The sequence below is a fragment of the Triturus cristatus genome, chromosome 3_2 (assembly GCF_964204655.1).
Source record: "Triturus cristatus chromosome 3_2, aTriCri1.1, whole genome shotgun sequence".
Lineage (NCBI taxonomy): Eukaryota > Metazoa > Chordata > Amphibia > Caudata > Salamandridae > Triturus > Triturus cristatus.
The window spans coordinates 582,131,071-582,158,631 of record NC_140584.1 but is presented as its reverse complement, the minus strand read 5'-3'; the positions used below and the strand labels follow the sequence as shown (position 1 = coordinate 582,158,631).

Genomic DNA, 27,561 nt, shown 5'->3' with positions numbered 1-27,561 from the left:
CGAGGGGTTCGATAAAAAAAGCAAAAAGAATCGGTGATAAGGGACGACCCTGACGGGTTCCGCGATTAACTGAAACTGATCCAACCGAATGTGAATTAATAATAATATTAGCTTTAGCACCCGAATAAAGATTACGAATAAAGTTAATAACGTTGGATGGAATATGAAAGTGCTGCAAAATAATAAAAAGTGTCTCTCAAACCACCAAATCAAAAGCTTTTTCCGCATCAAATAACAAAATAAGTGCAGGGATCCTCCATGTCTCAAAGTAATCCAATGCTTCTGCCAGATAATGAGTATTAGTCATGAGCTGTCTACCGGTGATAAAACCATTTTGGTATTTATGAATCAGATCCGAAGAAATTCGATTAAATCGAATAGCCAATACTTTAGTGACGATCTTGTAATCCGAATTTAAGAGAGTAATGGGACGATATGAATTAGGATCGGTAGCATCTTTCCCCTTCTTCAAAAAGCTAACCACAGTGCCTTCGCGAAAAGAGTCAGGAATTGAGGCTCCGGCCAACATAGAGTTAAGCAATAGTAGAAACAAATTTGAAAAAGAGGGAAAAAAAACTTTTTAAAACTCTGCGGGTAACCCATCCGGACCGGAGGCTTTCCCTGAAGGAAGATCTTTCACCACCGCCTCTATCTCTTCCAAAGAAAATCCATCTGCCATGGTTAATTCTTCGGAGTGGGAAAGAGAGGGGATCACAGCCTGCCGCAAAAAGGAATTTAATTTAGACTGGTTAATTTTAAGCTGATGAGAAGAAAAATATTGTGATAATGACAATGCATTATCTCACCTATCTTATCTGGATCAGTTGTAGATTGATGCGAGACCGGACATTTTAACTCCCGAATTAAATTGGATGCTGCTTGTTCCTTGGCCTGCCAGGCCAAGAATCTCCCAGTAAAATTACTTTCTTCGTATAATTTCTGATATTGAATACGAAAAAATGCCTCGCCCTGCTCATATAAAAAAGTGGTGTATTTTTGTTTAGCTTCATTTAATTGTTCTTTAACCCCTTCAGCGCTGCGGGAATTCCCCCGCGGTGCTGAAGGGTTCGAGTGCGGGCGGGCCCATGACGGAACGGTTCCGTCATGAGCACAGCGCAACCGATGCTCATGACGGAACCGTTCCGTCATGGGCATGGAAGGGGTTAACCAGTCGTGAGGGATTTTGTTGCCTTTGAACACTAAGTGTATGTATACGGAATTCCAATAGTTTAATTTCAGCCCTAGATGCAGTTAAAATGGCCGCATCTTTCCCTATGATAATTCCGCGAATATAGGCCTTTAAAGTATCCCAAATAATACTTATAGGGGCAGTGCCAGTATTAAGAGTTATAAAGTATTTGATCTTGTCTTTTAATTCAGAGACCCATTTATCGTCATTAAGAAGAGCTTTATTGAGAACCCATCTTTTGGGGGATCTTTTAGTCTCCCCGATAATGAATTCCCTAATAAGCATAGCATGGTCTGTAATGCGCACCTGAGGATTCCCGGTTCCTGACTCCTCCCCCCCCCCCTCTTCGAGGCTGTGCAGTTTTCGGCGGCGGCGGCGGCGGCGGCTGATGGCGGCTGGCATTCTCAGTGGATTTGTTTGGATTCCGTCGCTCGAGTTTCTGACTTGTTGAGTGATAATAAAATGGACTTTAAGTTGGGCCTAGACTCTCACTCGGTCTATGGTTATGGCGCTGATGTCACATCAGCCTAGATGTGTTCCACTGGCTTCTCAGATGTCCACTCTACTGTTACGTACTCACTACAATCCTGCACTTGCCCCAAATTCCCTGTCACACCTAGAAGGGGATCTGAATAGGTCTTTCATCATTTCACATTATTTTTCAATATTTATCAATGTTTTCTCTATGCATTTCAGACTATTAGTATCCCTTAATCAGGAAAATGCCCTGATTTGGTATACTAAATCAGTCGGTCTCTGATGCTCATTGGAGGCCATCTTCCCAGGCTGCACTAATGCATCCCATAGTACCCCTGCATAGAGAGAAAGATATCCTGCCTCTCGTTGCAACTTATAACCACTCTTTTTAAGTAATCATAGGGATAAGCTGTCAACTATTTTGGACACACATGACAAGGAAGGGGTTGTGTGTTTTCTCCTGTCCTCCAGATTCAAGTGATGAAGTGAGCAATAAGAAGCCTCTGAAGACAGAAGGAGAAGATTCTCCTTAAGAGAAAGATCACACCATGTTCAGACTCTCTATTTCAGCCGCAGGTAATGGCTGAGTTTAGGTCCAGGAAGAAGCACAAAGTCATTGAAGCACTCACAAATACCTAGATAGAGCAAGAGAGACAGAAGCAGAAATAGACACCGAGGCAGATACAAAGAGGCAGCCACAAACTGCATTCCTCTCTCTATCTCTATTCACCTTCCCATCAAGTGGCATCTTGCTACAGTGCCTACCTGCACCAGGCCCTCTGTACTCTTTAGACTGACTGATGCAGTCTCCTTCTGTTTACTCATAGGAGAGAAACTGAGAGTTGCACATGCAGGCCCCATTTATAAGCAGAGATTACTCTCGGCTATCACAAAGTCTTAGGGGTGTAAGTACCAATATTTTCCTACAGAGAAGGGCTCTTTCCAGGCATAAGTGTGTTTGTGACCCAAAATATATTGGGCCTCTAAGTCTCAGGCACACTTGAATGGGTAGTTAATCTAACTAACCCCAAGGTAACTGGCCTTCAGGTTCTCAACAAAAACTGTTGCATGGAGATGCTAAGGTTAACACTTTTTAACAACTAGGAATGCTGTAATGTTTGCCATGATGTTTAGCCCTCCTGTACCATTACAGGAGGTGACCGTCCAAATAACAGTTCATATTCTGGCCCAAAGAAGCAATGCAGTCATTGCTAGCCCATTTACCACCTGCACTGAAATACAAGCCACCTCGAGGCATTACTGCTTATCTCCGCCTCATCAATGAAGTGCAGCTTTAGACCCCAAGAGCAAAGAGCTCCAGTCCATGCGCAGATACATACCTCTCCCATTTACAGAGACCCATAAAGAAAACAAATAGGTGGTTTTCGGACATGCTTTACCCAACACTTCTTGAACAGATGGACTTGTCAGGTTAGTTTGCATCATTAAGTCTCTAACATTACAGAAGGGGATCAGCCACATGCAGATTGGTCTTCATCTGCCCCAAAGTACTGGTCCTTTCCAAGTTGCTGGACTACAGCCCATCTGCTTGGCAAACCCCAGAACCATTTAAGACTTCCTTATCAGTGGAATACAGCCTATTAACAGACCGTTTGGAACAATAGTCTAGACATGCTCCATCCACATACAATCACACACTGAGACAAAAAGTAAGTGAGGAGTGTATTTTTGACACAGTTCTTCTTCAACACTGAGAGATCCAGTGAATTAGGGCTCTATTGTTTATAAACTCATTGAAAACATTGCCAAATGGGACAAAGGATTTGAAAATTAGTTTTCATCTGCCCGACCAGAGCATTACAGATCAAACTGCTTGTTGATATCCCATCTGTACGAGAACGTGACCACTCCAAGGTTGGGCCTTTCTTTGGTGTTTTAGGCTAGATGGCGCTCGAGTTTCAAGACACTTTGAGCTTGGCATGCATAGCTGGACACTCCCTGATCTCTTACCGAGACCAGGGCAACAAGAAAATTTGGGTGAAAATGCTGAGCCAATATTGGCCTCATGTAAGTGATCAGGCAATGTGGCACCACACTGCAGGGACCACATGGGCAGTATATACTGTGGCACAACTCCTTGAACAGTAATCTGCTTTCACTGCCTCAGAAAGGATCTAAAAGAACTGGGTTGTTTAATAGAAAGTAAGTAATTGAAGAGACGTGCCCCTTGTAGATTTTGCAGAAATGTATAGATGCTCTTCATCTGCGTAGGAAGTAAAATAGCTGGGTTCACTAATGCATTCACTTCAAACACTGGATCATGAAGCTCCCTAGTTTGAAATCCAGTAGTTGCATCAGCCTTTCATCTTCCAGCGGCAAACAAAGGGAGTACCATACACTTTAATAATAAGGACTTTTCTTCTCCGTGTATGCAGAGGATTAATTTTGACGCATGTGGTATATGAGATTGTTAATTAAGTCTACTTATACTTTTTTATCCTTGCAGGATGACACACGCTGCACCAAGGAACTGTGTTTGGAACATGATGAGAAGCTGCTGTCGTACCTCTCTCAGCTGCGGAACATTGAGGTGGAGATGAGGCTCCAGCTCCAGCAATCTCAGTCTCAGTCTCAATCTGAACCTGTACCTGTGCAGGACCTTGTGCGACAGGCTGAGGTAAGACTGGGCCTTGCCTGTGTGCACTTGAGTATAGGAGGGGAGTGGGGATTGAGTACGTCCCTGTGGGAACCGAAATATCACGGTATCCCCGTGGAATTAAAAAGCAAACTTCCTTTTACTGATCTGTGAGTGAATTTCTTAGTTATGCCAATGGTTGTAACTAACTCAGCTATAAATGCTTTAGGATTTTGTCATTTACTTATCGGACTACTAGTCGGACTGGTTGGAGTAGTTGTCCTCCACAGGCAATGTCCAGAACTCAACAGGGCCAATGATTGAGCTCAGTCAAAAGAGGAATATTACTATTCGTAGCCATCAAACTTAAAAGTGTGTTTTTTCTTTGGAATGTTTCCACAGAAACTAGGGATCAAACACAGTGTTTAGATCATTACCAAAGCATATACACAAAGAGGTCTTGGGGCCCCCTAGAATTTGCTCCTCTGGTTGCAGCCTTCCAAGGTGATGTATGCAATGTGCATTATTACCTGTGCTGACATAGGATGAGCTGCCTCCCCTAGTGCTTGAAAAATGGGTGCTTAGAGGAGAGAGGGTCCAATGTCAAGGAAGAGCGGTGTTAAAAAAAAAAAAAAAATCCCTTTCCTTTTTTAGACTCCTGACTGTTGTGCAGTCCAGCTATGGCCTGGCATCTTCTCAGTATGGAGTCAGCCACCATCTTGGTGTCTGAGTACCAGGAACACGGTTAATGGAACTGCTCTCTGCCAAGAGTGAACCTGGGCTTCCCCTGCCCAAATGCTGTAGTCCCTGAGCTGTCCCGGGCCATGCTGGAGAGTAGAGTTCCTGCTGCCTGACTAGCAGCAGCACAGATGAGACCAGCGTCTGCTGGTTGAGGAGCTTGGTCGTGTGATTCCTCTGACTCCACTTACAGGCAGTTGACAAGGGCTGGCTTGGATTTTGATCTTGAACCTGGTTATTCAAAGGGAACCCTTCCATCCTGACAGTCGGCACCTTAAAGATCTGGTCGCTTCATGCATGTTGCTGGTCCCAAACGTTTAGTGGCACGTGAGCGAGCTTCAGTGGTGTCTCAGTTGGTCCTCACTAACGCCCTAAGAGTGACCAGTATGCCCAGACGTAGGTCCTGTGCTCACTGTGCCACTGAAATCAAGCTAAACCTGCCTGATGAGCCCTTATCAGTGCAAAACTGGTCCTAGGGTGCTTGTATTCCGGTTCAGGGAGACCTGGCTTGGCAGTTCAAGCTGGACTGTTCCCATGAGGAGCCAAGGTCAAGGCTGATTTACGTAGGACTGGGTCAAAACTGAGATGTCTTTGTGGGCGAAAAACAATGGATTGGGATGTGGCCCAAGCGATTGCTGTGAGAAAGTGGCTCTGTATATACTGTTCCCTACTAGGTACAGGGTGTACAGAGTCCACAGTCCCCCAGAGGCTGATAGAGGTCAAAGTTAGGTATGACCTTACTCTCAAAAGTGGTAGCTTGGTCGAGCAGTAAGGCAGTACCAGAGGACAGTGTAAAGCATTTATTGTACACACTCAGTCAGCAAATGGTTTCACACACTCAATAACTGAACTCTAGGCCAATGATTTGTATATATAAAATATATGCTTGTTTTATTTTTAGAACCACAAAGGGGGTAAAAATATACTTTCTCAGAATGAGAGGTTGAATATAAATACTTTTGTTTCAAGCAATAAATTTGTGTAAACAGTCACAGTTGGTTGCAATAAACAATCCTATTTCCTAAACATAACAATGCATTGAGCTCAATGGTAAATTCAGGTTATTTGTAATAAATTACTTTTCAGATTACTTTTGGAATTCCAGGTCTGGATCCTAGAACCAGCCTGGGGTCAGTATTCAGAATCAAGTGATGAAAGTCGACTTAATAACTGTAATGATTTTTAAATAATATTTAGCTATTTCAAAAGTTAGCACTTAGAAAATATTTCACAGAAAACATTCAATGGATCTCTATGGCAAGAAATTCAAATTGCAGGTAGAGTACTTTATCGTTACTTTAGTAATCCAGGACTGGGTGCCTAGACCCAGGACTGGGGTCCTTATCAAAAACAGGTAAGTAATTTCGTTTGCAGAAATGGTACGATTTTAAAAGAATATTTCAAATTTGCAAAAATAGACACTTAGAAGAAATTTCACAGAAAAGCAGACAATGGTTTCCTATGGGAGAAAAATGAGTTAGAGGTAAGTATAGTTGTGAGTACTTTTCAGGATCAGGGCTGGGCACCAAGATCCAGCACTGGGAGCTCACCCAGGAACAGGTGAGTAAATTCGTTTTTGTCACTTGGCTGATTTTTGGTGAATTTTTACAGTTTTGAAAAGTTCACACTTAGAAGATTTTTGAAGAAAAAGCCAGTCAATGTTACCCTATGAGGAAAATGAAGTTAGCGGTTTAAGGGTAAGTACTCGACTGGCAGAGTTGAAATTCCGGGCATAGACTCAGGGGTCCCCCAGTGTCAGGTAGGTACAGTTGGTTCACCCTCAGCGGTTTCAGGACGGCCGGGTGCAGAGTGAGTTAGGCCCAATGTTATCCTATGAGGGATAGGGGGGCCTTAGTTGGTGGCTGCTGTCTGGCAAGCCACGCGTCTGTGGGAGCTGGGCTCCTGGTCACTTACTCAGGGCAAGTGGGGAAGTAAGTTAGTGTAGAGAGTGCACTGCCAGGGCCACTCGGGCGGCTGGGTGCAGGGTGCTTTTGAGCCTTCGGGCGCTCAATGGAAATCAATGGGAATGTTCCGGTTTGGAAAAAGGCTGCAGGCTCGGGGACGAGGATGTTTCCGGTGCCACCACCACTTCGAGGGGTAAGTTGGGTAGTTGTAGGTTAGGTGGGTACCCCGGGATTGGGCACAGGGGGCCGCAGGGCGCCGGGTGCAGGGGTGCCTTTTGACGTCGGGAATCTTACCCTCTGGTTGATCGCGGCTGGGGTGGCACTCGGTTCTGAGGCTGCAGGCTTCGTCCAGGATGTCGAGGGGGGTCCTTGGGTGCCGGACTCGGGGTCACAGTCGCCGTGGGGTCGTCCTCAGGGTCTTTGTCCACTCCGGCACTGGCCAGGCTTGGCTGGTGCAGAGTGTGTTGGGTCCGCGGTTCCGGGCTGCTGCCAGGAGTTAGGAATAGGTTTCTCGAGTAGAGCCTCTACTCATGGGAGTCCCAGGGAATTAGAGGTCAAAGGTAGCCAGGTCCTCCGGGGTTTTTGAGGTTGCTGGCCACAAGAGATGCCGCGCTGGAGCAGGAGCAGGTTCGAGGGTCGACAGGCCGGTAGGGCTGGGGCCAAAGCAGTTGGTGTCTTCCTCTTTTTAGCAGCTGCAGGGCAGGTCTTTTTTTCTTCTTGCTCTTCTTGTAGGTTTCTATCTGGAATCTGGGGAAGGAAGGTTCAGGGGGCCCCTAAATACTAGATTTAGGGGCGTTACAGGTAGGTGAAGGCCAGGGACCAATGGGTCCTTGTCCTGGGGTGGGTACACCCCCTATCCTGCCTCTCTCCTGTGGGAGGAGGGCAGTAGCCTAATCCTGATAGGGCAGGGCCTCCCATCTTCAAGATGGCGAGAGCCCCGAGATGTGCTTCACCTCGCCTCCCCCACCTGAGGGGTGGGGTGGGCAGGCTGGCACATCCCCCGTCCCCGTATGGGGTTTCCGGCCAAGCCTCCTGCCAGAGTGGGGGGTTGCAGTGGCCTGGGGAAACTCCAACTGGCGGCATGCCTTTGAAGCTTCCCTTTGCTCATCCTGGGGGAGGAGATTTCTCACCTCACCCAGGATGTGCATTGTTGCAGGCCCGGGAGAGCAGGGGCTCTCCCACCCAGGGGTCCAGCAACGTGTCTGCTGTGTGGCAGCCTGGGCAGCCTCAGAGCAGACGTGGACTGTAGGTTAGCTGTAAGGGGGCATCTCTAAGATGCCCTCTGGGGTGCTTAGTACATTAAATCCCACACTGGCATCAGTGTGGGTTTAATGTGCTGAGAAGTTTGATACCAAACTTCCCAGTCTTCAGTGTTGCCATTATGGTGCTGTGGAGTTCGTGTTTGACGAGCTCTCAGCACCATGTACTTGTAAAAGGCAGCACTGTACTTACAGTGCCCAGGAATGGACCTGGGTACTGTAGGGGCACAGGGCTCCTGCTCCTGTGCCCACACCATAGGCATAAGGCACCCAGCCAGAGGGGTGGCTGACATATGCCTTGGCAGTATAGGTAATGGGCATGGCACACAGAGATGTGTGCCATGTCGACTCTTTGTTTTGTCCTGCACCCAGACACTCAGCCTGCAAAGGCAGTGTGTGTGTGTAAGGGTACAGGGCCTCTAAGGGTGGCACAAGGAGTGCTGCAGCCCTTAGAGGCCTTCCCTGGTCACAAGGCCCTGGGTACCTAGGGTACCATTTACCAGGGGCTGACATGTGGCCAGGGTTTGCCAATTGGGAGTTTGTGTGTTTTAAGGAAGGAACATAGGCCCTGGGCACCTGATTGGCAGGAGCCCAGGGCACAACAAGGAAAAGTGCATCAGCTATTAGGCAAAAAAAGGGGGGGTTACTGCAACAGAAACCCACTTTCTCACACAAGCCCCCCCCAGCCCAAAGGCCAGGAGACTTCTGCCAAAGCTGGGAGAGTCTACCTAGTCTTTCAGGCGAGGAAGAGTTGGGGAAGTGGTTTGAAAGTTGCAGGGCCTACTCTGCCTTACATCCTTCTGCCTAGGTCAATCCCTTTGGGGAGCTGGCCTGTCTTATTAGTTTCAGGACCTAACTCCCAAGGCTCCTCTCCTTGTCTTTTACTGTCCTGGTCCCATCTTTCTATTTTGGGTTTAGAGGTGTATACCTCGGTAGTTTCTAACTTAGCCAGGGCTAGGCCCAGCTTACCCACAGAGGCTACCCACAGCTTGAGCAACCCCACCATGACCAATAAGGTCAGGGGGCCTGACTTGCTATTTGGCAGGGGGTTAGGCCACCATGCCAAGGATAGGGCTGCCATGAAGGCTAACACCCAGCAGAGGCTGCTGACAGCTGTCAGTGCCCAGTACCATACCTTTAGCTCCTGACTGGCAAGTGAGGGGGCTATTTTATAGTTCTCTTTGGGTCCTGGCTGTTGGTCTGTTTGAGGATAGGGGGTCCCTACTCTTGGTAGGGAACACCCCTCCTCTACCCCTTGTTCTGCCACCTGAGGAGCCACTAATTCAGGCTGGACAGTTGCCTGACTAGTCAGGTCTTGCTGTTGGCTAGGGGGGGCTTTACCAGTGCCATTGTGGGAGTTTTCCCTTACTGGGATAGCATCTCCCTGGCTCTCTGGAACTGTGGCTAACAGTTGCCCACCTTTCCTACCCTGTTTCTTCTCATTCTTTTGGGACTCAGCTGCACTGACTGCAGGTTGAGCCCCCACAGGTTCTTTGGGCGAGGCCTGGCATTGGGCCAGCACCTCTCTTTGGCTCAGTTCCACATCTAAGTGATCATTCCCCAAGAGACAATCAAGGGGGAGGTTTTTACTGACTATCACTTTCCTCCATCTAAGGGACCCAGCTGTGGCTAGGGGCACTATAGCCACAGGCCTAACAGTGACTCCCCCTGGGACAGTTCTTACCCTTCTTGTTTCCCCTGAGACATATTGGTGTGGGAATACCAACCTGTCATGTACCACAGTGTGACTGGCACAGGTATCTCTCAGGGCAGTGGCTGGGATTCCATTCACCAGTAGGTGGTGGAAGTGTCTACTTCCTTCTGGGATCTCCAGCTTGCTTCTTGGGCCCATTCCCCAGTTGAAAGCTAGGAGGACTTCCTCATCTGAGGACCCTCCCTCCCAAGCTACACTGGCAACCCCTGGGGCTACACTAGTCACCCCTGGAGCTGTACTAGGAACCTTATTTTTAGGACAGCTAGAGTCCTGGGTGTGGTGTCCAGCCTTCTGACAGTTGAAGCACCATATTCTGTTGGGATCCCAATTCTTACCTTGGTACCCTGGTTTAGTTTGTGAGGTGTCTTTGGGCCCACCCTCCTGGTCAGGTTTTTGGGGGGCTACCTGGGACTCCTTTCTTTTATCCACAAGGGGTTCACTCTCTTTCTTCTGGGGAGGTTTTGGGACCCCTTGGTTCTGGTCCCTCCCAGTGAACGTCCTAGTCACCCTAGTCTTGACCCAGTGGTCTGCTCTTTTTCCCAATTCTTGGGGGGATTTTAGACCTAGGTCTACCAAATGCTGATGCAACTTTTCATTTGTGCAGTTACTCAAAATATGTTCCTTCATGAATAAATTGTACAATCCAGTAAAATCCTGCACACCATGTCCAGCTAACCAACCATCCAGTGTCTTCACTGAGAAATCTACAAAATCAATCCAGGACTGGGTCTGGGTTTTGTGAGCCCCCCTGAATCTAATTCTATACTCCTCAGTGGTGAATCCAAATCCCTCAATCAGAGCTTTCTTCATGAGGTCATAGGATCCTGCTTCTGGCCCAGAGAGAGTCAGAAGCCTGTCCCTGCAGTTACCAGAGAACAGTTCCCACAGGAGTGCCCCCCAGAGAGGTTTCTTTACTTTCCTGATATCACAAGCCCTCTCAAAGGCTGTGAACCATTTGGTGATATCATCACCTTCCTCAAATTTAGGGACAATCCCTTTGGGGATTTTAAGGTCAGAAGTTTCCTCCCTATCCTTGTTTTTATTATTGCTGCCACCATTGATGGGTGCTAAACCCTTCTCTCTCCTTTCCTTTTCTAGAGCCAGGAGCCTGGACTCTAGATCTATTCTTTTGGCCAGCCTCATAAGGCTGTCCTCTTCACTGGGGGGACCCCCAGTGTTGTCTCTGGGACCAGAGCCACCTGTGTGGTCTCTAGGTGCCCAGATGCTATGTCTTGAGTTGGAGGGTATGGGTGCCATCTCCTCCCTAGGGAATAGTATGGGGAGGTTGCTGTCCTCCTCTCCTGTTTCCCTTTCCTCATCTGACTGGCCATCACCATGTTCAGATGGGTGGTCTTTAGCATACTCAGCCAGGAGCTCCTGGAGCCCTTGTTTGGTTGGATGCTGACCCATTTGTAAATTTTTGAGTTTACATAAGGACCTCAATTCCTTGAAAGACAAGTGTAAGTAAGGTGTGAGGTCGAGCTCCTCCACCAGGTCCATGTTATTATTATCACTAATAGCTGGGTTTGTTTGAGACATTCTAACCTGACAGTTCTAACCCTCTACCCTGACTATAGTGACTTTTATTTTTCTAAAATTCTAATGGGACTTAAGCAAGGCCCTAGCAAGACTTTTAGTAATTTTGGAAAAACCAATCAGAATTCTAAAGGCAATTTTTAAGAGTTCTGTCGTGTGATCAGATGGTAACCAAGTAGTCCAACAAATGCAAGTTTGTATCCCACCGCTGATCCACCAATGTGAGAAAGTGGCTCTGTATATACTGTTCCCTACTAGGTACAGGGTGTACAGAGTCCACAGTCCCCCAGAGGCTGATAGAGGTCAAAGTTAGGTATGACCTTACTCTCAAAAGTGGTAGCTTGGTCGAGCAGTAAGGCAGTACCAGAGGACAGTGTAAAGCATTTATTGTACACACTCAGTCAGCAAATGGTTTCACACACTCAATAACTGAACTCTAGGCCAATGATTTGTATATATAAAATATATGCTTGTTTTATTTTTAGAACCACAAAGGGGGTAAAAATATACTTTCTCAGAATGAGAGGTTGAATATAAATACTTTTGTTTCAAGCAATAAATTTGTGTAAACAGTCACAGTTGGTTGCAATAAACAATCCTATTTCCTAAACATAACAATGCATTGAGCTCAATGGTAAATTCAGGTTATTTGTAATAAATTACTTTTCAGATTACTTTTGGAATTCCAGGTCTGGATCCTAGAACCAGCCTGGGGTCAGTATTCAGAATCAAGTGATGAAAGTCGACTTAATAACTGTAATGATTTTTAAATAATATTTAGCTATTTCAAAAGTTAGCACTTAGAAAATATTTCACAGAAAACATTCAATGGATCTCTATGGCAAGAAATTCAAATTGCAGGTAGAGTACTTTATCGTTACTTTAGTAATCCAGGACTGGGTGCCTAGACCCAGGACTGGGGTCCTTATCAAAAACAGGTAAGTAATTTCGTTTGCAGAAATGGTACGATTTTAAAAGAATATTTCAAATTTGCAAAAATAGACACTTAGAAGAAATTTCACAGAAAAGCAGACAATGGTTTCCTATGGGAGAAAAATGAGTTAGAGGTAAGTATAGTTGTGAGTACTTTTCAGGATCAGGGCTGGGCACCAAGATCCAGCACTGGGAGCTCACCCAGGAACAGGTGAGTAAATTCGTTTTTGTCACTTGGCTGATTTTTGGTGAATTTTTACAGTTTTGAAAAGTTCACACTTAGAAGATTTTTGAAGAAAAAGCCAGTCAATGTTACCCTATGAGGAAAATGAAGTTAGCGGTTTAAGGGTAATTACTCGACTGGCAGAGTTGAAATTCCGGGCATAGACTCAGGGGTCCCCCAGTGTCAGGTAGGTACAGTTGGTTCACCCTCAGCGGTTTCAGGACGGCCGGGTGCAGAGTGAGTTAGGCCCAATGTTATCCTATGAGGGATAGGGGGGCCTTAGTTGGTGGCTGCTGTCTGGCAAGCCACGCGTCTGTGGGAGCTGGGCTCCTGGTCACTTACTCAGGGCAAGTGGGGAAGTAAGTTAGTGTAGAGAGTGCACTGCCAGGGCCACTCGGGCGGCTGGGTGCAGGGTGCTTTTGAGCCTTCGGGCGCTCAATGGAAATCAATGGGAATGTTCCGGTTTGGAAAAAGGCTGCAGGCTCGGGGACGAGGATGTTTCCGGTGCCACCACCACTTCGAGGGGTAAGTTGGGTAGTTGTAGGTTAGGTGGGTACCCCGGGATTGGGCACAGGGGGCCGCAGGGCGCCGGGTGCAGGGGTGCCTTTTGACGTCGGGAATCTTACCCTCTGGTTGATCGCGGCTGGGGTGGCACTCGGTTCTGAGGCTGCAGGCTTCGTCCAGGATGTCGAGGGGGGTCCTTGGGTGCCGGACTCGGGGTCACAGTCGCCGTGGGGTCGTCCTCAGGGTCTTTGTCCACTCCGGCACTGGCCAGGCTTGGCTGGTGCAGAGTGTGTTGGGTCCGCGGTTCCGGGCTGCTGCCAGGAGTTAGGAATAGGTTTCTCGAGTAGAGCCTCTACTCATGGGAGTCCCAGGGAATTAGAGGTCAAAGGTAGCCAGGTCCTCCGGGGTTTTTGAGGTTGCTGGCCACAAGAGATGCCGCGCTGGAGCAGGAGCAGGTTCGAGGGTCGACAGGCCGGTAGGGCTGGGGCCAAAGCAGTTGGTGTCTTCCTCTTTTTAGCAGCTGCAGGGCAGGTCTTTTTTCTTCTTGCTCTTCTTGTAGGTTTCTATCTGGAATCTGGGGAAGGAAGGTTCAGGGGGCCCCTAAATACTAGATTTAGGGGCGTTACAGGTAGGTGAAGGCCAGGGACCAATGGGTCCTTGTCCTGGGGTGGGTACACCCCCTATCCTGCCTCTCTCCTGTGGGAGGAGGGCAGTAGCCTAATCCTGATAGGGCAGGGCCTCCCATCTTCAAGATGGCGAGAGCCCGGAGATGTGCTTCACCTCGCCTCCCCCACCTGAGGGGTGGGGTGGGCAGGCTGGCACATCCCCCGTCCCCGTATGGGGTTTCCGGCCAAGCCTCCTGCCAGAGTGGGGGGTTGCAGTGGCCTGGGGAAACTCCAACTGGCGGCATGCCTTTGAAGCTTCCCTTTGCTCATCCTGGGGGAGGAGATTTCTCACCTCACCCAGGATGTGCATTGTTGCAGGCCCGGGAGAGCAGGGGCTCTCCCACCCAGGGGTCCAGCAACGTGTCTGCTGTGTGGCAGCCTGGGCAGCCTCAGAGCAGACGTGGACTGTAGGTTAGCTGTAAGGGGGCATCTCTAAGATGCCCTCTGGGGTGCTTAGTACATTAAATCCCACACTGGCATCAGTGTGGGTTTAATGTGCTGAGAAGTTTGATACCAAACTTCCCAGTCTTCAGTGTTGCCATTATGGTGCTGTGGAGTTCGTGTTTGACGAGCTCTCAGCACCATGTACTTGTAAAAGGCAGCACTGTACTTACAGTGCCCAGGAATGGACCTGGGTACTGTAGGGGCACAGGGCTCCTGCTCCTGTGCCCACACCATAGGCATAAGGCACCCAGCCAGAGGGGTGGCTGACATATGCCTTGGCAGTATAGGTAATGGGCATGGCACACAGAGATGTGTGCCATGTCGACTCTTTGTTTTGTCCTGCACCCAGACACTCAGCCTGCAAAGGCAGTGTGTGTGTGTAAGGGTACAGGGCCTCTAAGGGTGGCACAAGGAGTGCTGCAGCCCTTAGAGGCCTTCCCTGGTCACAAGGCCCTGGGTACCTAGGGTACCATTTACCAGGGGCTGACATGTGGCCAGGGTTTGCCAATTGGGAGTTTGTGTGTTTTAAGGAAGGAACATAGGCCCTGGGCACCTGATTGGCAGGAGCCCAGGGCACAACAAGGAAAAGTGCATCAGCTATTAGGCAAAAAAAGGGGGGGTTACTGCAACAGAAACCCACTTTCTCACAATTGCTAGTGGTTGAGATTAATTCAAGCATTCCCTCCATCACCTTCCTGTTGCAGTTCACCTGTAGAAATTGAGCAGAGCAACTTTAGGTCTGTTGACATGCCTGCGGAGGTGGTGAATGTAATCTTGTCAGCATGCCGCCTGTCCTTTCTTCATGATGTTGGTCATACTTTGTTTTGTGGTTTGTCGAGGAGGTGGTTGATTCCTCGTTGTGTGTTTAGAGAGGTAGGAGTGACCGGAACTGCACTTACGTGGCTTGAGTCCTTTTTGGATAACAGGTCATTCCAAGTATTTGAGGATAACTCTATTTCCGAAAGTATGCCTCTGAGATGCGGGGTGCCTCAGGGTTCGTCCCTGAGCCCCACGCCTTTTAATGTATATATGAGCCCCCTTGCCGAGATTATAGAACCCTTCGGCATCCAGATTGTCACTTATGCAGATGACACCCAGTTGATTGTGTTTCTGAACCAATCCGATAATGTGGGGAGCAATTTGGCCAATTGTTTGGACAAAGTCTCCGCATGGATGGATGGCTCATTCCTAAAACTCAATGGGGCAAAAACGGAGTGGATGTTTTTGGGCAAAAACTCCCCCTTGGACGGCAGCCTACTTCGTGCTCAACCATTAAAATACTACAAACTGTACAAAACTGCGCAGCGCGTCTCTTCATGCTGGTCCCTAACTGGGCATCCGCAAGACCACACATCGCCTCTCTCCATTGGCTTCCAGTCGCGAAACGAATTCAGTTCAAGGCACTGTGCATCGTCCATAGGACTCTCTCAGCCAAGGGCCCACCGATCCTTCGATCTATCATATACCCCTATCATCCTAAAAGATCTCTGCGCTCCGAGACTAAACATCTAGCAGTGGTTCCCAGGATAAACAGAGCACAGAGTGGTGGACGCATGTTCGCATATACCACAGCCAAGTGCTGGAACCAACTTCCTAACTACATACGCCTGGAGGACAAATATTTAGCCTTTCGCAAACTCCTGAAAACTCTTCTGTTTCCATGACACTTGACTGCAGCACGGTGATGTCTCTGCTTCTAGCGCTGGGAGGCCTTCTGGTAGCCATGCGCTCTAGAAATGCATATTCATTCATTCATTCATTCATTCATTAACAGATGTGTTGCACTCTGCACTGTCTTCTGGCCTGACAAGGCTTTATAGTGGGCACTGTTTAAGGGTATTTACAAGCCCTTTTGGCTTGTCTTTGTTTGTGGATTAGTTGTCGTTGTTCAAGTCTCCTGTTATGGACTTTTAGATGGGATTGACCCATTTGTTTCCCCGTTTTCCATTTGTCATGCCACAACGAGACCCAATTCTTCTGATTGCATCTCCTTTCAAGTAAGTACACTGTTGATCTTTGAGGCTTTTCACTCTATAATCGTCGTTTCCTCTGCCCACCGTGTTCATGAGCTATAGGCTTTGTGTATCAAGCCTCCTTTCACTTCACTGTTTTTCACATCACAAGCTGGTCTTTTAGACTGAGGATTCTTTCTTTCCTAAAATAGTCATTCCATTTCATGTGGCCAAACCAATCAGATTGCCAATGTTGTATCTGCCGCTTCATCCCACCAAGGAGAAAGAAAGATTGCATCATCGGGATTTTTGCTGGAATCTCTGTTTTTACATTGAAAGAACCCACCAATTTTGCTTTAATGACCAACTGTTTGTGGGCTACAGTTCCTCCAGGAAGGGCAAGGCAATTCAGAAGGGGACAATTTCTTGCTGGATCATTCTAAGCATCAAGTTCTGCTATGACCTTCCCACAAAGCTGATTCAAATTGTTTCATTGTTTCATAGGTATTACTGACTTGACTTCGAAGTCCTCAGAGATAGCTCTTTTGCCAATCAGTTGCGGGATTTCCTGGTTTTACTACCTCTTAGGATTTACTTCCTAGAAGATATTGCTTGGGTATTGATTCAAGAGCTGAGGAATCTGCAAGTGGAAATATTGATCAGAAGAACAAGCAACTTAGCCTTGGTAACGATTGTTACATTGTGTACTGTACTTGTAAATTCCTCACTGAACCCACTCCCTGTTCTGTTGAATGACCTTGTTATTTTTAAGATGGTCCAGAATTAGTTTTGAAACTGCATTTTCTGTCAATATCATCAGCCTCGGCTCAGCCTCTGACGGTATGAAAAAAAGGGATGGGGAACTGACGTCAGTGCGCCAGGTTGGCACCATATCTGGCTCTATCATGTTCTGAATGGTCCCGGAGCCGTTGAGCCACCTGTCCGCATGTGAGAGCAATGTTACATTTTCTGATCCAGTTTGATTCCGTAGGAGATTAAAGAGGAAACTAATCTACAAGTAGGTAGATTGTTAGCAGAAGTGAATACTATGTTCTTCAGTTGACCTACCAAAGAAAAAAAGACATTTCTGAATCTGATTCCATGTGATGTAGTGGCACAGAGTAGCTCTGTTTGGCATAATAGAATCGGCGTGCTAAAGTTCACTTACTGCAGTTTACTCAGTCGATGATAGTTTATCCTCTGTATGAACAGATGGGCTAGACTGTCCTAATGGGAGTTGCTGTTGTATTTGCTATGTCCATGCCTCTCGTTCACCTCCACTGTCTTCTTTTCAGGAGCTGAGGCTTGAGCTGGAGCATCTCATTCTCCCTGTGCACCATGAGCTGGACATTGTCAATCAAATGTTGTCCCTCCAACCATATGATGTTCCTCCGCCTTTATTAAAAGCCTTAGAAAAAGATGCAAATAACCTGCAGAAATCATTTAAGTCCATCTTGGAGGCTTCACAGACCTGGATGCAGGAGCTCTGTGCTGCAGCCCAAGCAGAAAAGGTGAGGAGAGCCATGGGAGTGGTTTAAGTGGAGCCCACGCAGAAAATATGAAGGAAATCCTGTAGACTTCAGTGCTCTGCATTACAACAGAATCAGATCTTGTGTTCATGACATGGGATTTGCAGGTCATATACATGTTTTGGGGGAGTACATGTGAGCCATGCATATTGATATGAGGAGGTGTGCTTGAGGAGGGGTTTGCACGTTGGAGGACTTGCATAGTATGCCGGTGTGTGTGTGATAGGGCATTCATAAAGATTGTTGAAGATATTAGTACCCAACTTCCCCATTCTGCATCACAACACTAGTAGATAAAGCACCTTGTGTCTGTTTTATCTGTTGGTTATTCACTTTTCACAATGTTTATTTTTATTTTAAGGCTAAAATTCAAATTGAGGAGCAAAGACTTCTAAATGAACTGCAGACTATGCAGGAGCGGGTGAGCCATGCGGCACGTTCCCTGGATGCCACAGACACTGTCAATCTAGAGGGGCTTCAGCAGTTTTATAAGGTGAGGCCCTGAAAGAGACCATTTCAATCCGCATTGGGTACATCCGCAGACTTGTAAGGTAATCCACTGAATGACTTATTTGGCCTGCAGCAGCTCCAGTTGAATGAGACGTTGGATCATGAAGACAATAGGTCTGGGCTACCAAGGAATGTGTTTAGGTGAGATCCTTAATGGTATCCAGATCCTGAGCATGTGTGCGGGGAACTATGGGTGGCAGAATAGCAGATGTGTAATGTAAAAAAATGCCTCTTTTCGTATGGTCAACCCTAAGGTTTCGACTGATTCTGCCGGTTTATCGACTCTTCAATTGCACTGAGTTCTGCCAACCAGACCTCAGTGCCCTGACGCTAAAGTGTATGTCGCATTGGTTGTACCATATTGGAAATGGCTAACTTACTCTTAAGTCCCTAGTAAATAGTACCCTGGTACTCAGGACATGTAAGTTAGAGGGGTTCCCCAGGGCTTGCAACACTGATTGTGCCACTGTTGAGGTCCCACAAGTAAAGCAAGTCATCTAATCTGCCACTGCAGACTTGTAGAGCAGACATGCATTGCTACCCCGACTTTGCCATTGAAAGCAATGGCAAAGCCATGACTTTCCCTGAACATGTGTGTAAGTCACCCCTTTAGCAGGGTTGTCGAGCTCTAAAGGCCAGATGCAACATATGGTACAGACAGGACATGTACTTTACATGACTTGGCAGTTCAACATGCAAAACTACAGTTTTACTGTGGAAAGTGTTGGTCACCCAATTGGTAAGTACAGAGTGGGCTGTCGAAGGTATCAAACAACTTGTTTACATTAAGCCTGACTGGTATCTCCGTTCCTAATTAATGTAACATGTTGCAATGTGCAGCTTTAGGAAACCTGCCACTTGGTTGCCCCTAAAACTCCTGTGCCTTCCCGGGCACACATGGAGCGTGCTCTACAAGACAGCTTCCTGCCCTCATGGAGAGATATTCTAATGACTCTTAGGAAGAAAAACAATGAGGGATTGCAGGCCAGTAAGGTTCCACCTCCCTCCTGCAGGAAGCCACCTGGGTGTTAGCGCCATGAGTCAGGCTTCAAAGGTGAAGTTGCCTTTGAAAGACTGATGTGTAACACCAAGGGGGGAGGGCTACCTAACATTCCAACCCCGTCCTACCCTGAGGATACGTTCTGACCATAAAAGGGCTGCCCCTCGCACCCAGACCTCGACCGATTTGGAAGAAGGAATGCCCTGCTGCATTGAGGGACCTGCAAAGAGAGGCTGCACCAATGAGGACTGCACCTGGTGGCAAGGAGAGGGATTGTGCCTGCCATGTCCTGTTCTAGGAGAGGTCATCTCCCGAGCCCAGGGTTGAGCTGAGGGTTTAAGGACAAAACCCAAGGTCGTAAAGGAGTTGGCAAGTCTTTTACATGGTGAGGTCATACAGCCATTTCCTCACATTCCTCATATAACTGTGCCAAGAGCTTTCTGTTTTCATTTCTTGTGAAACACAGCAGGTAATTTTTTCAGTGTTATCACAAATTAAGAAAATCAGTTATCAGTGTTTAGGCATTTCAGTACCACAAATATTTGCTGGAGACCACATATTTTCAGTGTTTACAAAATGCATTACAATCTAGCACTTTACTGCACAACTTGATGAATATGGGGTTTTAAGCCACTAAGAAGAATGAAACAATCACTAGAAATGTTTTTTAAAAAAGCCTGTGTTTGACAGATATCCCAAGCAAGTGTTCAAAGATCCTTAATCTGTAGAGTGGAAAATAGAACAAAGATGACACAGAGAATTGAGTATTCTGTGATTCCTCTCTACTAATAATTTGAAAGGGCAAAACCCTGTGTCATAGAGGAAATGGGGTATATTATATGGTGTGGTTGTGCAACTTCACAATGTAATGCACTTAAAAACCCCTTTAGGACCCTTTGGTTTCGTCTGTCAAACCCTTAGCTCAACAGAGAAACAAGAGTAAAGCATTCAAACAACACCAAAACAATTAAAGAAGAAATCAGCTTGCACTCCAAAAATCCGACACCAGTTTATAAAAATAGACTATATTTTTATAAGTATTTAAACACTAGAATGAAAAAGATCAACCGTAAAATTCTGTAGATATAGATTACACGAGCAATAATAAAGCAATTTCACTCAACCGCGAACAAAGCATTCACAAAGTCAACAAATTGAGTCTTACTGAGTTGACGTGGAACAGTTGGTATTTACAATATTTTCACATTTTATGAAACTGGTGCTTGGCAAAGGCAGACCTGCCGCTTGCGGTGGCCACTTTAACAAAGGCTGGTTGGAAGTTACCTCTGTGGAAAGGAGTAGCACCATATATTGTGCATTGTGCAATACTATGTTTACCGGTATTCTTTATTAGTTCACCTGCCTTTTGTTATAGCATTCAGGGAGTCTGTCGTTTTTAATTTTTTCGAAAGTGATCATCCTTAATTTTCTGGCCGAATTGAAAAAACAATTCCCGTTGAGTCTTAGATTCAGTCTGCCTCGTGTCTTAATATTGGAGTTCCTAAGCCAGCTGTCCCCCGGGGATGCCTTCTGCCTGGACTCGTGCTTTGGGGGCAGGACTCCTATATGCCTTTCCACCCCTACCTGACCTGCCCAGGGTACTGAAAAAGATCAAGAAAGACCAGGCTCACTTCATTCCAGTGGTCCGACTGCGAGAGGAGAGTGTAGTACCTGCAACTTCTGGCCATTAACATGTCCTCCAATCTGGCTGCCCCTTGTGGAGGACTTCATGTCGCAGCAGTAGGGTTGAGTCTTGCACCCGAGTCAGCACAATTTACACCTTCATGTGTGAAGGTTGAATGGCGTCAGTTAATGGGTTTTGAGCTCCCTCTTTTAGTGGTTGGTTTCATCGTGGCAGCCAGACGTTCATCAACCAAATCTGTTTATGCTAGAGTCTGGGAGAGGTTTCTTGCCTGGTTTGTCTTGTGACACATACAACTCATGCATGCACAACTATCAGATGTTCTACTGTTTTGTTTGTCTTTAGCCCAGTAGCCTTGCTGTGGAAGTAGTTAAAATTACCTTTCAGCCTTTTATCGTTTACCTGATTAGCCACCCTTCTCCAAGTCACCTGTTGTAGTGATTTTTTTTTTCTGGAAGGGTTGGTCTACACCCTTTGTGATGCTGCAGTAGAACCGTAACCTGGTTCTCACCTACTTAATGTGCACACCCTTTGAACCCATGCACAGTTTGTCTCTTTGTCCACTTACTACCAAGACAGTGGTTTTATTGCTGTAACGTCAGCCAGTAGGGTGAGTGAGCTTCAGGCATTGTTTGTGGTAACGCCATAATCCTCTTTCTTCCTGAACAAATGACTCTTCTGCACACAAGTGGCATTCCTGCTTAAGATAGTCACACACTTGCACATAGGGCAATACACATCACTTTGCGGGCTTTCTTCACACCACCTCACTGCTCCAAGGAGGAAGGACGGCTTCATCACCTCAATTCAAACAGAATCTTTTAGCCTCTTTGTTGATCAGACCAAACACTACTAACAGAATGACCAACTTTTCTTGGGTTTCTCTGGGGCTGGGAAGGGGAAAGCATTACGAAAAGTTATGTATTAAGATCTGCTATGGGCGTCTAGCCAAAAAGCAGCCCCCAGAAGGTTTCCACTCTCACTTGACCAGATCAAAGGTTGCTACCACTGTGCTGATACCCAGTGTGCCAGTCATAGACATTTTCCAGGCTTCTACATGGGTGTCCCTCCACAAGTTCACAAACCATTCCTGCCTTTATAGCCAGGTCCTTTGGAATGAGCATTTTCGCCCAGTCTGTCCTGTAGGATTTCCCGGTCTGAACCATTCTACAGACCCACCACCTGAGGAAGTGTAGTGATTTGGTATCTATTTACAAGATGATTAATCTGCCATTGGAACTCCCTGTCAGAAGAACAAGTTACTTACCGTTGGTAATCCATTTTGTGGTACAGACTCCTCCATGTTCTGTGGAATGGACTCGTTTGGTCCATTAATAAGATGCAAATCGAAATATCTGCAACCGGCACAATCTGATTTTGATGGCTGCATGTCCTGCAGTGAGGACAAAGATCAGAAAGAAGCTAATGTCTGTGCACGGAGGTGGCACATATATGGGGGCCCTAAGTTTGATCCAGAGTGGGACGAATTTGACACAGAGCTGCACGATGCTATCAATGAGGCATGAGAGAATTGTTATAAAAGTTTCCAAATCCAGTCTGGCACCGGGCAAAATTCACAAGGGGAGGAATCTGTGGTTAGATAGTCTGTGCCAGAAAAGGCGTTACCGAAGTTAAGTAACTTGTTTGTTCTTTTCTTCTAAATACAGGATGTGAAAATTCAACTAGCGTTTCTCAAATTTTATGAGGAATTATTCTGCCGAAGGAACAGAGACCCTCCAATCTCTTTTAATGTTTACACACTTAATGGAGTAATATAAAACTGTAACTCGGAGGTCTTATCACACTTTCTGAAAGCGCAATTATTTGGGTTATAGTTGGGTTATGTTCCGTGAACTCATCCCAGGTGGCACAGGCACCGTTGGATGGATTGAGGAGGCTGCCACCAACTGCTACGAAGGGCTGTTCTTTCTGTTTTATTTCCACTCCCCTTCAGTTAAGTACTGCTCTTTCATCTGTTATTCATTTGGAAGGTTTTGATCCCGGGAGAAGCCATCACTTGAGAATAAAATTGTACTCTCCAGTTCTTCAGTGTGGGTATGCTTCTCTGGTACCTACCGTCCTTTCTACCTCGGTATTTTTTCATTCATTTGGACTGCACGAGCAGACTGCAAAAGAACAAAGAAGGCTGCTTTCATGCTGAACATTCTAGGAGTCTCTAGTCGCAACAGTGCTCATAAAGGCAAAAGGGCAGAGCTTTGTTTAGGGACATAAGAGCTGTTGAATGTATGTGTACATACAATTTTAGGAAAGGAAAATTACGTTAAAGTGTTCCTCGATTCTTTTAAGTTTATGAATTTTGTGTGGGTGCTGTTTCTGAAGAAATGGTATTGCTGATAAGTACCATTACTTTAACCTGGGCCTGGCCTGTGGATAGCTACTCTTCTGATTTTATCTCTGGTTGTTGTTTCCTAACAGTTGTGTACAGATCCTATTTTAGCATGTTCCTAAATGGATTTTCTTCAAGTGTGACCATAGCTGACCAGAGGTCTGGTGCTAGGCGCCTTCTAAGTCATGGTCTTCTCTCTTCCTCCAATAGGGACAGCGCCCTGTCATGGCTGACACCCGGCAGCAGATTGACGAGGCAGCATACGACATTCAGTTCTTCATTTCCGAGCATGCCCAGGACTTGACCCCCCAACAGAGTCGGCAGCTGTTGAGACTCCTGAACCAGCTGCAAAGAGAGTTCCGCGAGCTCTGCAAGAGGCTGGCAGCACAGGAGGGGAGCCCAGAGCTGCGCCCGCAGCGGGCCGGGCACAGTACCATGACTCAGGTCAGCTGGGCATGGACCTTCATCGCGAGTGTTCAGCAGTGTGGCCCAGCCTTTGCCTTGTCCATTTGTCTCCTTGTCTCTAACATGTTTGCTTTGCGTTTTTCAGATTGAATGTGCTAACACAGAGGATCCCTTGACAGCTGAAGAGCTGGAAGGTTCTGGAAAGCTCGTTGGGCTTCTTCATCACTGAAGTTGTGATGCAGGTTTCTGTGGTGGCCCACAGTTCATGTTCTGTGGTCCTGCATGGACAACTTAGCAGGACGGACTGCCACACATCATGCTCAACCACTCAGAGAGGCAGGCATAGTGCCAAGAGGAGCAGACACACCCAAACGGACCGGACCACTGCTTCTATCTGCTGAGTCACAGCTATGCTCACTCATTTACGCTCACTTGTACACTCCCTCAGAATCGCCATGTACTCAGCTGAGCTCACTCTCCACCACAGCTCTTCTGACCTTCAAGCTTGCAACCCTGCCCAGTAACAATCACACAGCAATTTGCTTGTGTGTGAGCACTCTGTAGTCACAAGTCTTCACTCCAAGATTTGCTAGCCTTGAACACTTGTGCCATTCACAGCTTGGCTCCATCACAGTCACTTGACATTCAGAACTCTTCTCACTGAGGTCACTTCTACTCCCAGTTCTTCTTGATCAGTACTAACCGAACTGCTTATTCCAGGTACTGCCTCACTCAGGGGAACTTGGGACTCACAGTTATCCTCACTCTAGTATCACTTTACACACATATTTGATGGAATTTGCATTGATCCACTGTGCATTTACAGCACATGCACTCTGTTTTGCTTCCATCTCTACTCTCTCAGGGTCGCAGTTGGCTGTGCTCATTCAGGGTCATTCTCTGCTCTGTGCACTCAGGGTCACTCTGCATTCACTCTGAGCGTATTCTGAGACTGGTCCTGGCACCGTTCCGTATCTGCTCCTCTTGGCTGTGTGTAGACAATAACTCATTCTCTTTGCCTATGTTTTGAGAATTTAGTGTGTAATGCGTGCAATAGTCCGGCTGCCTCGCAGACAGTCATTTCTTTGTGTCTTGCCTCCCCTAGAACCTCCAGGAGCAACAGGCTGCCTGTAACCAGAAGATGGAGGAGCTGAGCAGCTGGCTGCAGCAGGCAGAGCACACTCTGAGCAAGGAGCAGGTGGCAGCTGGGAGCGGAGACCTGGACGCCCTGCAGCACAGGCAGAGCACTATAGGGGTCAGTGAATGGGGGAGAGGATCACTGGGGCCAGTGAATGGGGAAGCACACCATTTTGACAGGGTATGGGTTCATTGAATGGCATCTGAGTACCATCGGGTCACTGGGTTCTTTCAGGGTTAGTGAATGGGGAGCAGTACCAGGTGGCAGAGAATTGGGGAAGAATATAAATGGTGCTGTGAACGAGGGCACACCACGGTTAAAAAAGAGGGTCGATTTACGGTGGGTCATTGTGAAAGGAAGAGCAGAGCAGCTTGAGGGTTATTTAGTCGGGAGGACAAGCACCACTGGAATCAGTGAACTGGGGACAGAGCAGCATTGAGGTAATTAAGTAGAGAGAAGAAAGAGTGTCTGTCCTAAGGATGGAGGAATAAGTAGAGGAGGGCAAATCATCATCAGGGTCAGTGAGCAGAAGTTGGCCGGTCACTGTCTGGGTCATTGAGTATACCACCATTAGGCTCAGTGAACAGAGGTTGGCAGGTCACCATCAGGGTCATTGAGTAGAATGAGTGCAGAGCCCAATTGAAGTTGCATGCTATTGTGTAAAATGAAGGGTGCTCTAAGCTTAGGTCTGGGTGCTGCTCTATTTCTTGCAGGCTGTAATACCATGAATGCATTCTCTGACCACAGAGCACGGCATGCTCAAATCATCTCACCTGGCATGGTACTAGCTTCTGCGTCTGCTACCCCATACATGATTCCCACTGTACCGCCTCTCACATGCCTGACTCCTTCCATATTCATAGGAGCTCCAGAAGGACATGCAGGCCCAGTCACTCACCGTTGCCAGCACCATCCAGGCCATGGAGGAGTTCATCGAGGAGAACCGGTCCAAGATGAGTCCGGGGGAGCTGCAGCTCTTACAAGAGAAGCTGAATAAGACCAAAGAACGGTATCAGGCACTGCAGCAGCAAACTCTGGGCACTCAGAAGGAACTGGATAATGCGGTGACTGCAGCCCAGCAACAGGAGACTGAGAAGGTAAGCTGGACCATTGCTTTTCGTCTGGTAACAAAAAGGATCACTAGCATTTAGGATTTCAAATAAGCTTAGTGTGAGAGAAAAACAAAGGTGTGCAGCTGGCATCTAAACCAATGAGGATGCAGTGTGACCTTGAGACAAAGCATGTGTGTTTATGTCTGCGCCATCTTTGAGTGAGCAGTCTGCCTTGGAGGAAAAGGAAGATTACCTGGTGCCAGAGATGTGTATTAGGTCATAGTGTGACATAGAGATGGAGGGAGGTTGGGGCTTACCACATGACACATCGCAGAAATATAGTTTGGTGTAGACCGAAAGGAGGTGAACTAGAACCTGGCTGTTGGAGTGGCAAAGCAATGCAGAGGGAAAAGAAGATGAACTCTAAGCGTAACTGCAGCAGAATCATCATCTGATACAAAGACAGAGAAGGATATATATGGGCTCAGAGACCTGCCTAAGAACCTAGTTTGAAATAGACACAGAGAATGTGTGCTGGATACGGATCCATCAGCCAGATCGTAGTGTGACATAGAGATCAAGATGCGAGTTGATGTGTGAGCCTTCATCAGGAGTATAGTGTGACATGGATACAGAAGATAGCTTAACAGCTGATATAACTATGGACCGAATGCTATGAAATCACTTCTCAGAATGGACCGCTTCTGAAAAGAGTGTTAAATGAGCATCTCTTCTTTCACCAGACAGTACTGGTGATACCCTTTTGCAGATGCACCAAACCTTATTACAAGCTGTAAATCCCCGCTTCTCTTTACTTCATTGCTTGTTACCTGCCACTTCTTGACTGTGCTCTGCATTCTTCGTATTTCACCTGCGCCCTACAAAGAATGTTCTGAACTATTCTCTTTCTACTATCAATAGCATTTTGAAAACTTCGGAAATAGTAGGTCTTAGAGATTAATGTCATTGCTTCTGTTCCCCGTACCATCACCATCTTCCTCCACTTCCACTGATGGGCTCTGTTTCTGTGTTGACACTTTCTGTCACTCTTCATGACCTTAGTGCCATCTGCTAGGCTTTTTAGACACTTCCTACAGTTGTCTACTATATTTACTACACAATTTGTGTAGGTTCACGATAAAGAGCTACTTGAGGCAGAGGTCCTATCTCACCTATATGGACTCCTACAGCCTTTCTTGACTAGGTATCGCTAAAATGCTTGTGGCGTATCGGGCTTCCATGTGAGGTTCCAGGACTTCATGTGATTTCTTTACATGTGTCCGTCCCTGAGACCATCCCATAAACTTTAATTTCTATGTATGGGCTCTTGAGCAGCATGAGCAAGAACATCAAATCAGTGACTTGTTTATTCAGAATGACAAGCACATCACCTCTGAGAACATCAAGAGGAAGATAAAGAGTTGACTTTTAGTTCCTAATTTCAATTCTAGGGCATCTCACATACTCAATTTATTTGAATAAATATTTGATATGCAGTAATAAAAAGAAAAAAATAGAATCTCCTAATGGCTAAAAGAGCTTCCTCACATATGTTGACTTCCCTTTCCATAATTCATCTACTGGGAATTTATGTAGGGTGCCCTTCTAGTCATTTGATGGAATTGGATATTTCCAAGCATATGTCACGAGCAAATTACAGTTAGCAGATACACATAGTACTCTGTGGAAACAAAATGTGTATGTTTCCTGCCTTTTTTGGCTCTGCGTTTAAATGGCTGCTTTCTGCTGGTAACTGAGAATGTGTTTATCATTGCCTTTTGCTGTCCCTGTAGTCTCTGAAGTA

The 27,561-nt window shown here is 46.7% G+C and overlaps 1 protein-coding gene across 5 annotated transcripts in view; it reads left to right on the top strand.

Moving 5' to 3' along the window:
- Positions 1-27,561, top strand: part of MACF1 (microtubule actin crosslinking factor 1) — a 1,146,281-nt gene that overhangs the window by 506,850 nt on the left and 611,870 nt on the right. For 3 of the 5 annotated variants that reach the window (XM_085648360.1, XM_085648359.1, XM_085648363.1), the window contains 6 exons: positions 4,134-4,304; positions 17,430-17,645; positions 18,025-18,156; positions 23,373-23,606; positions 24,673-24,822; positions 25,569-25,802. In XM_085648360.1, coding sequence (XP_085504486.1) covers positions 4,134-4,304; positions 17,430-17,645; positions 18,025-18,156; positions 23,373-23,606; positions 24,673-24,822; positions 25,569-25,802 — 1,137 coding nt within the window. The remainder of the gene's footprint in view (positions 1-4,133; positions 4,305-17,429; positions 17,646-18,024; positions 18,157-23,372; positions 23,607-24,672; positions 24,823-25,568; positions 25,803-27,561) is intronic. The other 2 variants (XM_085648361.1, XM_085648362.1) reach the window with 1 other exon arrangement.